General features: G+C 46.0%; 1 protein-coding gene across 3 annotated transcripts in view; it reads right to left on the bottom strand.

The window, feature by feature from the left end:
- Positions 1-17,180, bottom strand: part of LOC132866418 (NACHT, LRR and PYD domains-containing protein 3-like) — a 105,746-nt gene that overhangs the window by 39,168 nt on the left and 49,398 nt on the right. For all 3 annotated transcript variants that reach the window (XM_060899177.1, XM_060899179.1, XM_060899178.1), the window contains 2 exons: positions 9,011-10,784; positions 8,615-8,788 (listed from right to left, as the gene is read on the bottom strand). In XM_060899177.1, the coding sequence (XP_060755160.1) occupies positions 8,615-8,788; positions 9,011-10,784 (1,948 nt within the window). The remainder of the gene's footprint in view (positions 1-8,614; positions 8,789-9,010; positions 10,785-17,180) is intronic.

Genomic DNA, 17,180 nt, shown 5'->3' with positions numbered 1-17,180 from the left:
CATGCTCATTACATGCGTAGCAGACGTGCGTACCAGCCAGCGATTAGAGAAGATCCAATCAGCTTTAGAGCCGATCACGCTCCCGGAGCGTGATCAGGGCATGTAACTGCAATAGATGTAATGCAGTAGATGTCTCCTTTTAATCTAGTAAAGAGTATATATAGTTTTGAGAACAAAGGGACGGTATGAGGGGGTGTGCCGAACTCTCATCACTTGTCCATTTCTGCAATAAACCTTCTTTCTCTTGCAAAAGGACAAGACTGATGTTGGTGTTTGTCATTTTTCCATGACAAATCTTGGCATCCCTGGGTGGGCTGCACGACTTCTGCGGTCTTCTGGGCGGCAAGCGGACCAGAGGACGCTTGTGGAGAAACAAACATCCATCCTCAAAACCTCATATTCTTCAGAGAGGAGGCGGTGCGCCCTTTGCTGCCCAGAGGCGGGAAACGCTGCAGTCCACCATTTAATAGGTAGGAACCACCAATTCTGTTTGACCTTATTTAAAGTTTACAAAATTAAAGGAGTATTGAAATTACTGATCAGTGAAGTTTAATGTCTGTCATGGCAAAGATGTATCAGTGAGGAGTCAATGATCTAGAAACTGGGTTTCTAAGATAGAAGTGTTCTGGGAACTTTGACCTCCGTGATGGCCGAGGATTAAGTTTCCCTTAGTTCTTGAGAAAAACTAAGGATTTATACCGACGGGTACATCTTATGGAACTACGGCAAGTTGGTTAAACTAACGAAAGCAAGTTGGTTCAGAGGTAGTTTGGCTGAATGGCATAACTTGTGACGGGTAGTTCCCAGCAAAAGACGGATCCGCCATTGACTCTCAGTCATTGATCACCGCCCATGACACGTTAAATTGTTCCTACATAGATAATAAGAACACCAGGCTCGTTCTATATACACCGGTGTGCTCTCCTTTGTCTACTCTGATCTCTCGCTCTCCACTTTCTTCTCACACACAGTTGCAAGGCGCTGTGTGTGTGTGTGTGTGAGTGAGAGAGAGCGCGCGAGCTGTGCCGCGCACGCGAGAAAGATTTCCAGTGTGTGTGTGTATACACGCAGTGTGGGTGGTGCAAGTTATATATACCGTGAATGCAAGTTTTATTTCATTATTCTATGCATACAGCTGTCATAAGATTTTCCCTCTGTAACAAAGAGTCAAGTAATTTGAAGTAAAACGGGTTCGTGCCATAACAAAGGCACTGAAGACAACACGGCACACGATAAGGCACTCTGGTTGTTCATATGATAGTCCTAACATAACATTCATGAGAGTTAATTATGGGGAAGACTCTCTAGCACAGTTTGATATCTGGGTAAAAGAATGCGGGTTTCCCGGAAAGGGAAGTTTTAGTATGAGGCAATTGGAAGGCTTAAAAAAGGCTTTAGATAAGAAAGAGAAGGATGAATTAGACAAAAAAAAATGAGGCATTTTTAGCAAACTGGAAAGTGTTGAGAGTGGCAGAGTGAGGCACATAAGAGAGAAAAACAACAGGCAGGGCCCTCATCTGTTTCTCAGTGTTTTAAGTTGCAGGCTGATCCTGACCTCAAGTCTGCCCTGCCAAGACGACGACTACCACAGCCAAATGAGAATGACCCAACACTTTGTTACAACACCACCAGTAGCAGAGGGAGGAGCCCCAGTCCTCACATTGCCTATGCCCAGTGCACCTCCCCTGCAGGCCCTGGCGCAGCACCCATTCTACCCAGACCTGGCAGAGGAAGAAAGGCATCACTGCATGGAACAGTGCGAGTATCACATCAATCATACACGCACCCTCAATAGAGAAGAGTATTTCAGTATCTAGTCAGGAAACTGGTTTCAGAAGTCCCGAGTTTCTCCAAGACCCGGTGAGGCACCCATTCTACCCAGACCTGGCAGAGGTCACAGGTACACCACCCAGATACGAGGACCACCTCACGACACCTCATCAGAGCGAGCCATCACCACTGATGACAAGGAAACAGAGAAAAGCTAAAGAGCCCACAGTAGGCTCACATCCAGAGGATGATGGCAACGAGGCATTGAACATGCTGATGGTGGAAGTGGCAGGGACAGATGGGCCTATGCTGGTTCACCACCCATGGACTCTGGAAGATATCAAGGAAAGCATGACACACCTCCCTAATGTGTGTGAAGTGGGAGGAAGGAAGTTTGGGGAAGAGCTGTTGATCTTTTGCAGAGAATTCAGACCTACCACACATGAACTGAGACTTATTGCCAAGATGGGCCTAGACTGGAGACTTGGTAGAGGAAGAGTTAACAGATCTGATCTGGTGTGTTACAACTGTGGGAAGATAGGACACTTTGCGAGAGTGTATAGCAGAGCAACCCAAAGCTGACTGATGGGTGAGGGAGAGGGATGGAGAGGCAGCTGAGAACAGAGGAGGTAACACGACGACGTCTCATTAAAGACACTATTGACACTACTGGAGCCAGTATTTTAGCCATAATAAACTCCAGTCTTACATCAGGCATTGTGCCTATGCACTTTAAGCATGCTGTTGTGCAGCCTTTAATTAAGAAGCCAAACCTGGATACCTCAGTCTTCTCTAATTACAGGCCTATATCTAAGCTCCCATTTCTATCTAAACTGTTGGAAAAAATTGTATTTAAACAGCTTCAATCTCATTTAGATGCAAATAATCTTCTAGAGCCTTTTCAATCTGGTTTTAAAGCTCGGCATAGCACAGAGTCAGCACTCCTTAAAGTCTTTAATGATTTGCTGCAAATTACTGATAGTGGTGATTTTGTGATTCTGGTACTCCTTGACCTTACAGCTGCATTTGACACAGTAGATCATAGCATCCTTATTGATCGCTTAGAACAGTGGGTTGGCTTAAAGGGAACAGCCCTGGAATGGTTCAAGTCGTATCTTGTTGACAGAAGTTTTTCTGTCAGCATTGGAGAACACACCTCTTCCTCTGCACCCCTCCCCTATGGGGTCCCCCAGGGGTCAGTTCTTGGCCCTATCCTCTTCTCCCTCTACCTTTTGCCATTAGGTTCCATTTTAAAGAAATATAACATCTCCTTTCATTGTTATGCTGACGATACCCAGATTTATATGCCACTGAAGCCCACTAACTCCCAGTCAGTTTCTAAGCTCATTGATTGTCTTGAGGACATTAAAGCCTGGATGTCCTTGAATTTTTTAAGTTTAAACGAAAACAAAACTGAGGTTTTACTCTGCAAACCCAGCAAGGCCTGCAAAAATAACTTGGACCTTGGCCCTCTGAGTCTTTTTGTCAAAGATTCAGTAAGAAATCTAGGTGTAATTTTTGACTCAGACTTCAAAATGGAGAAACAAATAAATACTGTTGTCAAATCTAGTTTCTTCCATTTAAGACTCCTATCAAAGGTCAAACCGTTTCTATCTCCTAGTAATCTGGAGACTGCTATACATGCTTTTATTACGTCCCACCTTGATTACTGTAATGCTTTGTATGCTGGTCTTAGCTGCTCTTCCTCGTCAAGGCTCCAACTAGTTCAGAACGCTGCAGCACGGTTCCTGACCAGAACACGCAAGCGTGAGCACATCACACCTGTTCTGAAGGCTCTTCATTGGCTCCCTGTGCATTTCAGGATACATTTTAAAATTCTGTTGTTTGTTTTTAAGTCTCTGAAACATTTAGCCCCATCCTACATAGCAGACCTCCTTCATCATCATACACCCTTGAGATCACTGAGGTCCTCTGACCAACTACTGCTAACTGTCCCACCCTCTAGACTAAAGAGTAGGGGGGATTGTGCTTTTGCAGTTATAGGCCCCAAACTATGGAATGAACTCCCATTGCATGTAAGGCTTGCCCCCTCAGTGCCCATCTTCAAGTCCCGCCTGAAAACACATTTTTTCTCCCTGGCGTTTGACTCTCTATGAGTGGTGTGATGTTATGTGACTTGGTATAGTGAAGATCCATGTCTGTTGTCCATGATTTGCTTTTAGGGTCTATGTGTGATCTTATGTTTCTGTACTTTATCTGCTTTTAGGTCTTATATATGATTATGTATATTCACTTCATTCTTACTTATTTATTTATCTATTTAATTACTCTTAACTTAGATGGACTGTACAGCACTTTGGGCAACTGTTGTTGTTTTTAAAGGGCTTTATAATAAACCTGAACTTGAACACACAACACGAAACCAATCAGGTAGTTCACATTATACAGGAACATACACCCTAGCCTAATCGCACAGACAACATTAGACAGCTACATGACCTCCAAACGCAGCTAGGTGATGAAAATGTATCTTTCCTTAAATATGCAGCCTTCCCATTTACCCAGCTTCTGTGCATGCCATTGACAATACGGGGAAAGAAGTTTAATTTCCTGGTAGATTCAGGAGCTACTCATTCAGTCATTAAACAGGGAGGATTGCATTTACCATTTGAACTAAGTTCTCGATCAATTTGCACAACTGGGGCAACAAACCATTCAGTTGTAGAAAAGTTCTCAAAACCGGTCATGTCAGGATGAAGATGGAAAAGAAGTGGAGCAGTCATTCCTGATCTCTTCCTGCCCAGTTAATTTACTAGGGTGAGATTTAATGTGCAAGCTTGGCTTGGTTCTTACATCACCCCCAGAGGGCATTACAGTGACAAATACCAGTTTGACATGTGTTTTACATGAACAAAAGCTCCCTGTTTATGTATATGAGTGGAAGCTCTGTCCAGACACTTTAACTAATGTAACTCAATACCTCGTATAGCAAGCACATGACACAGTTGTAGCACATGGTGTTGACTATATGGAGCATACGGACCTTCACTGCATGGCCCACGTGCATAATGGAAAGGATGCTGCATATGAGACAGTATGGTTTAAAAGACACCAATTACTCTCAAAATTTTTGCACAACGTAGGACAAGGGCTAAAACTGGAGCAGGCTGCACACCCAACCCCAAATAACCCCTTTGACCATCTACAAATGGACTTCATTGAACTCTCACCTAGTGAGGGGAAAAGGTATTGCTTGGCGATGGTTAATTTGTTCTTCAAGTGGATAGAAGTTTTCCCTACAGCAAAACAGGACTCAGACGCAGTGGCCAAGGCCCTCCTATGAGATATAATTCCCCGATGGGGCATTCCAAGGAAGATTTCCAGTGATAATGGCACACCATTTATAAGCCAGGCATTAAAACAATTGGGTAACTATCTGGGAATAGACTTAAGACAACATTGTGCATACCACCCTGCTAGTGGAGGAGCGGTAGAAAGGGAGAATGGGGCATTGAAGAATAAACTGAGCAAATGCTTTGCTGAAACAGGACTAGTGTGGACAAAGGTCCTTCCCATAGTATTAATGCAGATGAGAATGAGAGAAAGACCAAAGCATGGTTTGAGCCCCTTTGAGATATTGTTTGGAAGACCCCCAAACACAGGGATAGGTCCCATTACACCAAGATGCCCTGATATGTCCTTATGTGATGTGCTGTTGAATTACTGTGCAACCCTCTCTTCTGCTCTGAATAATATTCACAAAGAGGTAAGATCAACCTTACCAGTCCCGGCGCTGGGACCACTGCATGACCTGAAACCTGGTGACTGAGTGGTGATAAAGGACTTCAGAAGGACGAAGTGGAACAAGTCCAGGTGGACGGGACCATCCCAAGTGCTGTTCACCACACAGTCACCTGTAAAGGTGGACAACAGAGCCATGTGGGTACATGCCAGCCACTGCAGAAGAGTACCTGAACCAACGGACAAGCAGCACAAGGAGGCTCTGGTACAGGAAGGAGATTAAGACAGCATTCAAGAAGCCCTCAGGGGGCCTCGTCGCACCGTGAGTGGACACTCTATCAAGGGGCCCTTAAGGGGACCAACGAACATGAGCAACGACACATCCACACACACAGCCACATGACAGACTGTGCATTCCAACACATTCTTCATTCTGTACCTAATTGTGAACCTCACACATGGTATAAGTAGTATCTGGTAGTTTGTCCAGTGACAGAGATCAATACACGTATTACAGGAGCAGTGTCTGACACCACAGGTACTCCGGGTGGCAGACTTCTCAGCTGGAAAGATAGAAAGAGATCAAACTGTTAACTGGGTTCATGACATACTGACTGATAATACCAATCACATGGTGGTAGCTGAAAGAATACATTCTGACTACACATACACTAACGTACGATACCTAGCTGATTTAGGTGACAGGACTAAGTGCCTTAGGTGTGGAGACGTCTATAGAAAACACCCAACATTACGTAGTTCATTGACTGACTATTGCCATAGGCTGGACGGTGACTAATAGGTTGATAAGTGTGCATCTTCAGGTGACTATGGCCCATACAATGATCAACCTGACTTGTATCCCAAACCAGATTGGGTTCCAGACCCCCCCCCCGAGGACCATGATGAGGATGATGATGATGATGATCCTCTGACCGCAGTAGCAAAACTCTTGTAGAAGAAAGGATAGTTTTAAGTAAGACGTTTTCATCTACTGACTATACTTGCTCAATACCTTAGAGTGCTTTACACTAGGAAAAACAGCCTCAGCATTATTTCCTCATGACATGCCTCATGAAAGGCCTGGTTGAATCGTCTTGAATTATGGGCAACGATGTATCTGTTGTCATGAGCTACCTTGATTTCATTTTGTTTGACAGAATTATAGATTTAATATCATCATTTACATGATAAAAGGGGAGTTGTAGAGTAAATTTTAGTGTCATACTGTTTTGTAATTTTCCTTTTCACTGAGCGTTGCCTCTTCAAGGACTAACGACTTAGAACATTCTGCACCGAAACATGTGCATCTTATCATGCTCATTACGTGCGTAGCAGACGTGCGTACCAGCCAGCGATTAGAGAAGATCCAATCAGCTTTAGAGCTGATCATGCTCCCGGAGCGTGATCAGGGCATGTAATTGCAATAGATGTAATGCAATAGATGTCTCCTTTTTATCTAGTAAAGAGTATAGATTTGAGAACAAAGGGATGGTATGAGGGGTGTGCCGAACTCTCATCACTTGTCCGTTTCTGCAATAAACCTTCTTTCTCTTGCAAAAGGATGAGGCTGGTGTTGGTGTTTGTCATTTTTCCATGACAGACCCGCATGCTATGTGCCAGAAACAATACCACCACATTTATTATGGTGTGGCTCTGCTAGGTGCCTGGTGGACAGCAGTGAACCAGCACATTCATTTTACATAATTACTATATAGTTACAATCGAATATCAAACATGATGTGTCACAGTTATCTGGTTACATCTCTCATGTCCATGCACGCAGCACCATTAGGACTAGTTACCATACACCTGTTCCTGATTAGAGCACAATCACAGCACATGCATATAAGGAATCTCAGTAACACACAGACTTTGAAGTATATGCTCTTTACCCTGCGTCTGACATTACCAAACCTTGTATTTTGTATTGCTTTTCTGGTTTTGACCCCATTTGTGTTTCTGGACTTTGAATATTGTATTCCTTAAATTAAATTCATTATAGACGTGAACTTAAAATCATTGTTTTATTTTATGGCCTTGGTGCCCTCAAAAAACTGACAGCACAAAAGGCCAAGTGGCCTTGCCCCTAAAATGACGAAATTCCAGGCCTGGTCATGATTGTTCCCAACCTGTGGTATCGAATTCAGCCAGTGTCGACCAGTAGAAAGCGAGCTAGAGTCTAATGTCACGGGGCGACACGTCATTGACTTTCAACCAAAATCCAACATGGCCGCGCCCAGCGGTTTCACTGTCGACATTCAGAAAAAAAAGATCGCCGTGTCAAAAATAATCAGTATCATGCAAATCTGAGTGCATATTCTGAAAATTCAGGTTTTTTCCTATAAAATACCCAACACTTGTGAAGCTGAACATACTTTTTATGTTGGTACCGTACATGGCGGTCAAAAATTTGCAACTGACTATGTAAACGGATAGGCGCTTCCTGTATGGCAAGCGCTGCTGGCATTCCTAATATCATCATCCTTGATGATAATTAATGGTGCATGAAATTAATGCCAGGTCTCATGCACCCTGCTGCTGTCATCATTGTCAACTCCAACAATGACCGATGAGTAATATTGCTTGTCAACTTCCGGTGAACTGATGAACCGTTGTTCAGATTTTCCCTACACAATTTCCTTTGAACTGAGCATTTCCACTCCCTACAGTTTGGAATCTTAGTTAATGTGGCTGAATATGTTATTTATAAGTCATGCTACCTGTTATCACCCAAATGAGGATGGTTTCTTCCTCAGGTCATCTCAGGGAGCTTTTCCTTGTTATTGTCACCTCAGGCTTGCTCATTAGGGATATGTTTAAAATTTATATTTTTCTGTAAACCAGCTTCGCAACGATGTCCATTGTTAAAGTGTATACAAATAAATTAACTTGACTTGAACAACCTGTGCAATCCACTGTGCAGGAAACTACTAGGCTATTGGAATGTAGGTGTGATGTGAGTACACCCTGGATAGAATGCCAGTCCACTGTAGGGCACCACACACTCATTCATTCACACCTAAGGCGATCCAACTTCTGGCATGCTTTGGGAGGAAACTGGAGAACCTGGAGGAAATCTACACAGTCATGCGGGGGAAACATACGTTTTTGCAATAATTGTTACAGTGCGTTTCCTTACCTTAGTATCTCTAATTTACATTTTACACTCTTCAGCCCTTCATACAGCAGTTTCAGTCCTGAATCCTGTAGGTCATTGTTGCTCAGGTCCAGTTCTCTCAGGGGGGAATTTGCTGACTGTAAAGCTGATGTGATATTTTCACAGGACGTCTCTGTAAGGTTACAGTTTGCCAGGCTACAGCAATCAGAAAAATCAGATAGGTATTCATTAATTTATTAACCAATTCTATAAAATTCTGATCAACCTATGTCCATGATTAAACATTTGAAGTATGATGATATCGCTGCTTGTCTACATCCTAAAAACCAGGATAAATTGTTTTCTGGGGGGAAAAAAAAAAAGGTAGGTAGGTAGGTAGAGAGCAGTTACATTTCATATCGTAGTAGATATACTCACACAGCCTTTCTGCAGTTCCGTAGAGCTGGGATTAATCTTCTGCGCCCCTCTTCTGTTGTGTTGTATTTTTTTAGCTCCAACTCATCCATCACTTCCTCTGAAACTTGAATCATGTTAGCCATTGCTGAACACTGTGCAAGAGTGAGCTTTTTGGACTTTTTATTGGACTCAAGGTAAGCCTGAATTGCTTGCTGAAGAGTGTTATCCTTCATTTCTCTTAAACAGTGTATCAGGTTGAGCCAGCGCTCAGGGTTGATCATCTTTTTTTGTCCACGTTTCAAGTTTTGTTTTATTTTCATGATGCTCTCTGAGCTGCTCGTGGTACAGGGCAGTAGACCGAACAGGAGTTTCTGGTTGGATTCCAGTGAGAAGCCGTGAAGAAAACGGAGGAAAAGATCAAGATGTCCGTTCTTGCTCTTTAAGGCTTCATTCACTGCATGCTTCATTAGCACATCCAATGGTATTTCTGAAGTCACAGCCTTGGTATTTGGTAGGAACATCTTCACTTCCTCCATGTTTTTGCATAGATAACAATAGAACACGTAGAGAGCGGCAAAAAATTCTTGGAAGCTCAAGTGCACAAAGCAGTAGACTTTTCTACGATATAAAACTGATTCCCTTTTAAAGAATTCAGTGCAAAGCCCAGAGTATAAAAAGGATTCTTTGACATCGATTCCACACTCATTCAGGTCTTTTTCATAAAAGAGGACATTTCCTTTAAGCAGTTCTTTGAAAGCCAACTTGGCAAGTTTCAGAATCATGTTTTTGTTGCACTCCAGCAAGGATTTTGAATCTACTTCATCTCTTTCGTCAAACTTTTCATTCTTCTTATTTACCTGAACGAGTAAAAAGTGAGAGTACATTTCAGTCAGAGTTGTGGGGATTTCTTCTTTGCACTTGAGGGTAAGCCAAGGCTGAAGGGCAGTAACTGAAATCCAACAAAAGACTGGAATGTGGCACATAATGTGAAGACTCCTTGCTGTCTTTATGTGCGAGATAATTCTCTTGGCTTTGTCATCATCAGTCACTCTCTTTTTGAAGTACTGCTCCTTTTGAGAGTCACTGAATCCCTGAATTTCCATCACACAATCAATGTACTCGGAGGGTATCTGATTGGCTGCTGCTGGTCGCGAAGTTATCCAGATAAGAGCAGAAGGCAGAAGCTCTCCATTGATGAGGTGTACAATTAAGGCTTCCACTGTGGATTTGGTATGAACATCACAGATGGTTGGAATTTGTTTAAAGTTCATTTGAATTCTACTCTCCTCAAGGCCATCAAATATGAATAAAATTTTCTGGTCAACATACATGTTTGGGTGACAGCCTTTAAGCTGGGGATGCAAGTTAACCAAGAGTTCATGAAAACTATAAGAGACATCTTTAATCAGATTCAGCCGACGAAATGGAAGCACAAACAGAAACTTCACATCTTGATTGGCTTTATTCTCAGCCCAGTCAAGGATGAATTTCTTCACAGAGACTGTTTTTCCAATGCCACCAACACCCTTCGTAAGAACAGTTTTGATTTCTCCTCCCTGATCGAAGATGTCATTGCAGTTGATACTGGTCTCATATGAAGATTGTGAATTCTCAGTGATCAAAACCTCATGCTCGTTATTACAAGCTCCACACTCTCCTTTTGTAATAGTGAGATCTGTGTACATGTCATTAAGTGAAATCTTGTTCTTATCTTTAGCAGTTTCTTCAACTATGAAACGATTTTTAGTCTTCAGCCAATTTTTATGTCTCGTCACGACACTCTGAAGATCTTGCTCTGTTGACAGAAAATAAAAAACAAAAGGTAATCATAAATGACACAGATTTTAGTCTGTCTATTTATATACAGACGAACAAAATCATTAAAATTATACAAGAAGTATTGTAGCTGTTAGGACTGGGGACTGTCTTGGCCTCTAGAGGCCGCTGTTATGTTTTTATCTTGTCATGTTTATTTTGGCCTCTAGAGGCTGCCACTGCTTCTGTGTTTTGTGTTGTTTTGACAGCCATGTGCTTTTGTGTTTCATGTACCTTGTGCCCCGCCTAGTCCTCATTATCGTCACCTGTGTTCAATTTATTTTGTGTATAACTACTTCCTCAGTTTGGTCTCTAGTCACGGAGTCTTTGTGCTGCTTATGACTAGTAACCTCTGTCCCGTGTACCATGCTCATGCCCTTGTGTTTTTTGGTATTTTGCTTTCTTTTGGACTTTGTACTTTACATTTTGGATCTTCTGAGCGTTTGCATTTTTGCCTTTTCTTTTCTGATTTTTGGCTTTGGATTTGACTTTGAACTTTTGGATATTTTTTATTTTTTCACGTGTATCTTCTGAGCGTTTGGATTACATTTTTGTTTTGTGCCTTGGACTTTTGAACATTGTAAATAAACTGTTTTTTCTATTCTACTTTCGCCTCACGCCTCTGCACTTGAGTTATTCCCCTGGTGGCCAAGTGGGGGTTTGCTGGATTACTACACCAGCGACCCGGGTTCGATTCCCAGCAAAACCCTAACAGAAAGACTCCGTCATGACCGACTCAGCAGAGGCTTCTTCAACTGTCTACCCAGCTAACCTTCAGGGAATTACGGCCGCTTTAACATGCTTTGGAACTACCATGGACACTCATGGACGAACACTTGCAAGCCAGCGTGAGACCCTCGCTCGCTACGAGATACTGCTTCAACAAATTGGGAAAGCCCTGGCACAGCTGCCTCCTCTGCCCCCATCTCCTACTCCTGATTCTGCTCCACCATCTCCTCCCGCTCCAGTGCTTCCTGCCATGCTGCCTCCTTCACCTCGCGAACCCAGCCTTCCTGCACCACAGAGGTATGACGGCAAGCACAGTGAGTGGCGGGAGTTCCTTACCCAGTGCCAACTCACCTTTGAGCTCCAGCATACTACCTACACTACGGATCGCCGCAAGATTGCCTTTGTGATAACCTTATTAGCTGGTAAGGTACGAGCTTGGGCAATGGCCATCTGGCAGAGGCAGGGACCCAAGTGCTCCGATTTCAAGCTGTTTACAGAGGAGATGCTTCGTGTCTTCGATCAGGCAGACACCAGTAAAGATGCAGCCAGGAAGCTCATGTCCATCCGGCAGGGAGGAAGCGTTGCAGACTATGCCATCTCGTTCCGGACGCTCGCAGCAGTCAGCGGATGGAATGAGACTGCCCTGGTTTCAGCCTTCCACCATGGTCTGTCTGACCCCATCAAAGACGGCCTGGCTTCTATCGGATGCCCAAGTGACCTCGAAACTCTGATCTCGCATGCTATTTGTCTTGATAACAGGATTAGAGAGCGTCACCAAGTCCTGAGGTCCCCTTGCCTCACTGCCTCAACATGGAGCCCGTCTACCTCCTCCAGTGACTGTCCAGAGCCCATGCAAGTGGGCCATACTCGTCTCTCCGCATCTGAGAGGGAGCGCAGAAGGAGGGACAAGTGCTGCATCTACTCTGGCAAGCCTGGCCATTTCCGAGCATCATGTCCCGAGCTCTCAGGAAAAGGACCACCCCGTCCAGCCGAGGGAGGGTTGTGATGGGGCCTTCCTGAACTCCCTGGCCAAGGAGTCTACATCCCGGTCTCCATCTCCTGGGGTGAGTCCTTCCATTCTTGCCAGGCCTTGTTAGACTCCGGGGCAGCTGGAAACTTTATGGATGTCCACTTTGCCCGAAGAATTAATGTCCCTACTGCACCTCTTGAAGTCCCGCTGTCTGTGTCTGCCCTGGATGGCCAAGCTTTACGTGACGGAAGTCACCCAAGTTACTTCTCCAGTCTTTCTCCAGTCGCAAGGTCACAAAGAAGAAATTTCCCTGCACCTTATTCATTCACCAGAGTTCCCAGTTATCCTAGGCCTTCCTTGGCTTACCCGCCACAACCCTCATATAGACTGGGTAACAAGCCAGGTTGTGGAATGGGGTCCTGCATGCTATGCCTCTTGTCTGCTCTCTAGCTCTCCTGTGTCTTCTGCCGAGCCTCCTGATCTCACCGAGTTATCTCAAGTTCCCACAGAGTACTGGATTCTTAAAGAAGTCTTCAGCAAGAGTAGGGCTGCCGTTCTTCCTCCACACCGTGCCTACGACTGTGCCATCGACTTGCTCCCTGGGACTACCCCTCCTCGTGGCAGACTGTTTTCCCTCTCAGCCAGAACGCAAGGCCATGGAGGAGTACATCAAGGATGCCCTGGCCTCTGGGTTCATTCGACCCTCCACCTCACCCGCTGGTGCCGGCTTCTTCTTTGTCGGCAAGAAGGATGGGGGGGCTCCGGCTGTGTATTGATTACAGAGGCCTTAACAAGATCACTGTGCCCAACCGCTATCCCCTTCCGCTGATGTCCACAGCATTCGACCTGCTCCAAGGCGCCACTGTCTTCACCAAGTTGGACTTACGGAACGCATACCACGTCATCCGTATCCGACAGGGAGACGAGTGGAAGACTGCCTTTAACACCCCGTCAGGGCACTATGAGTACCAAGTGATGCCCTTCGGACTCACCAATGTGCCAGCAGTTTTTCAGGCCCTTATCAACGACGTCTTGAGGGATATGATCAACCAGTACGTTTTTGTCTACCTCGACGACATCCTAATATTTTCCAAGACCTTGCAGAAGCACCGCCACCACGTCCGCCAGGTCCTCCAGAGGCTGCTACAGAACAATCTATTCGCTAAGGCCCAGAAGTGTGAGTTTCACGTTCCTGAGGTCTCCTTTCTGGGTTTTATTGTACTGACAGGACAACTCCAGATGGATCCAGCCAAGACCCTGGCCGTCCGGGACTGGCCCACTCCCAAGTCCATCAGAGAAGTTCAGCGGTTCTTAGGATTTGCTAACTTCTACCGCAAGTTCGTCAGGAACTTCAGTTCTGTAGCAGCGCCCATATCGGACCTCACCAAAAAGACAGGTGGATCCTATGTCTGGTCTCCTCAAGCGGAGAAGGCGTTCAAGGACCTCAAGCACCGCTTCTGCACGGCACCCATTCTGGTCCTCCCGGACACCTCCCAACTACTCATCGTCGAGGTGGACGCCTCAGACAGTGGCATCGGTGCGGTACTCTCTCAATGCTCGGATGGAAGGTTGCACCTCTGCGCATACTTCTCCCACCGCCTGAGCCCTGCGGAGTCCCGGTATGATGTGGGGGATCGGGAACTGCTCGCAGTTAAACTGGCCCTTGAGGAGTGGAGGCACTGGCTGGAGGGAGCACAACATCCATTCCTGGTTTGGACGGACCACAAGAACCTGGAGTACCTCCAGCAAGCCAAAAGACTGAATCCACGACAGGCTAGGTGGGCCTTGTTTTTTAGTCGATTAGACTTCACCCTATCGTACCGCCCAGGCTCTAAGAACACCAAACCTGACGCACTTTCCAGGCCGTTCTCGCCCACCAACAGGGAGGGTGAAGTTGGGCCTATTATCCCTGCGTCCCGGATTGTGGCCCCTGTCCGCTGGGGTGTTGAGGAGGCTGTCCGACGAGCTCAACACAAGGACCCCGGTCCTGGGACGGGGCCACCGGGCCTCTTGTACGTCCCACGTCAAGCCCAGGCCAAGGTTCTCCAGTGGGGTCACTTGTCCCCTCTCACCGCCCACCCGGGAGCTCGGAGGACCCTGGACTTCTTGAAAAGACGCTTCTGGTAGCCAAGCATGGAGAAGGAAGTAAGGTCATTCGTCCTGTCCTGTGATGTGTGCACCAAAAGCAAGAACCCACGACAGCATCCCCAGGGCCTCCTGCATCCTCTGCCCATTCCCCGGCGTCCCTGGTCCCATGTGGCAGTCGACTTCATCACGGGCCTTCCAGACTCTCAAGGTAACACTGTTATTTTGGTCATAGTCGACAGATTCTCTAAGGCCTGCCACTTCATACCACTGTTCAAGCTCCCTTCTGCTCTCGAAACAGCCAAACTTATATTCACGCATGTCTTCCAAGTCTCAGACCAAGGGCCCCAGTTCTCCTCCCGAGTGTGGCGGGGGTTCTGCAAACTCATCGGGGCCACTGCCAGCCTCTCCTCTGGGTTCCACCCCCAGTCCAATGGCCAGACTGAGAGGCTCAACCAGGACCTGGAAACCACCCTGCGAGGCCTGGTGATGGATAACCCGACTTCATGGAGCACCTGGCTGCCATGGGCAGAGTACGCCCACAACACCCTGCAGTCATCGGCCACCAAGCTGTCGCCGTTCCAGTGCCAATTCGGGTTCCAGCCACTTCCGTTTCTGGACCAGGAGGAGGACGCTGGGGTGCCTTCGGTCAACCAGTACGTGAGACGGTGTCGCAAGACCTGGAACAAGGTCAGGAGGACCCTCATCCAGACTTCCAGGGCCAACCAGACTCAGGCCAACTGCCATAGAAGGCCTGCCCACATTTTCCGCCCTGGGCAGTGGGTTTGGCTGTCCGCCAAGGACCTCCCGCTGCGCGTGGAGAACCGCAAGCTTGCTCCTCGCTACGTTGGCCCCTTCAAGATTGTGCGCAGGGTGAACCCCATCGCCTACCGGCTCCAGTTGCCCCGGACTCTAAGGATCAACCCCACATTCCATGTATCCCTGTTGCGGCCCGTACTGTCGTCCTCGTATGCCCCTGCCCCTAGGAATCCCCCGCCTCCCCACATCCTCCAGGGTCAGACTGTGTTCACGGTGCGCCGCCTGCTCGACTCCCGCCGGGTCCGCGGCGGGCTTCAATATCTTGTGGACTGGGAGGGCTATCGCCCTGAGGAGCGCTGTTGGGTCCCCGCTCAGGACGTGTTAGACAAAGAACTTTGTCGGGACTTCCATTCGGCCCATCCGGATCGCCCTGGGAACGTCAGGAGACGCTCCTTGGGGGGGGGGGGGGGGGGGGGGGGGGGTCCTGTTAGGACTGGGGACTGTCTTGGCCTCTTGAGGCTGCTGTTATGTTTTTATCGTCATTTTTATTTTGGCCTCTAGAGGCCGCCACTGCTTCTGTGTTTTGTGTTTGTTTTGACAGCCATGTGCTTTTGTGTTTCATGTGCCTTGTGCCCCGCCTAGTCCTCATTATCGTCACCTGTGTTCAATTTATTTTGTGTATAAATACTTCCTCAGTTTGGTCCCTAGTCACGGAGTCTTTGTGCTGCTTATGACTAGTAACCTCTGTCCCGTGTACCTTGCTCATGCCCTTGTGTTTTTTTGGCATTTTGCTTTCTTTTGGACTTTGTACTTTACATTTTGGATCTTCTGAGCGTTTGCATTTTTGCCTTTTCTTTTCTGATTTTTGGCTTTGACTTTGAACTTTTGGATATTTTTTATTTTTTCACATGTATCTTCTGAGCATTTGGATTATATTTTTGTTTTTTGCCTTGGACTTTTGAACATTGTAAATAAACTGTTTTTTCTATTCTACTTTCGCCTCACGCCTCTGCACTTGAGTCATTCCCCTGGTGGCCTCGTGGGGGTTTGCTGGATTACTACACCAGCGACCCAGGTTCGATTCCCAGCAAAACCCTAACAGTAGCTTTATGTTCTATTTTTCATACACAAAACTGTTGCCAAAGGCCTGGCAAAGTTTCATATGCAGGGCTTTCCCCAAAGCGGGAATATGTGGCGCTCCACCACGCTGTGCGACATCAGCGCTGCGTGGTCACTTGCACGCCAAAAACAATCAAATACCATAAATTGAACAATGCAGAGTATTTTCCACACCTAAATCTCTCCTACTCCCCTCTGAAAATGAGTAATAACTATAGAAATAGGAAGGTATAATATATAGGTTTAGACTATCCTGGTACTCAAACCAGAAGTGAAAAAAAGGTTTCGCTGCGTGCACCGACTGCCATTCGCAACCATACATTAAACCACATTCTAGGCACTGGTCACTAGATGGTGCTGTTGCATGATTGACCTCGATTCTATTCCTGGCACTATACTACAGGCTTTTGTGTGTGACTTTTGCCTGTTGGGCTGCAGGTCTGCAGCTGACAGCTGTATTGCTAATATTCTAATTTTTGCTGCTATATTGTTCAATATTATGCATTTTTTGTTGTGCAATAAGTAATTTTTTTTCGCGGTCCAGTTTCCATCAAATCCTGCGCTCTGATTGGCTGGCGAGCGGGTCCGTATCCTACAATACAGACCCCAGTTACGGACCCCAGGCGACTCGCTCGTTCACAGCAACAAACATGGTAGCAATTTTTGTCAACATTTATCTTTTTTTTTTTTTAAATAAAATTTATTTATAAGATT

The sequence above is a fragment of the Neoarius graeffei genome, chromosome 18 (assembly GCF_027579695.1).
Source record: "Neoarius graeffei isolate fNeoGra1 chromosome 18, fNeoGra1.pri, whole genome shotgun sequence".
Lineage (NCBI taxonomy): Eukaryota > Metazoa > Chordata > Actinopteri > Siluriformes > Ariidae > Neoarius > Neoarius graeffei.
This window is presented reverse-complemented; position numbering and strand designations above follow the sequence as displayed.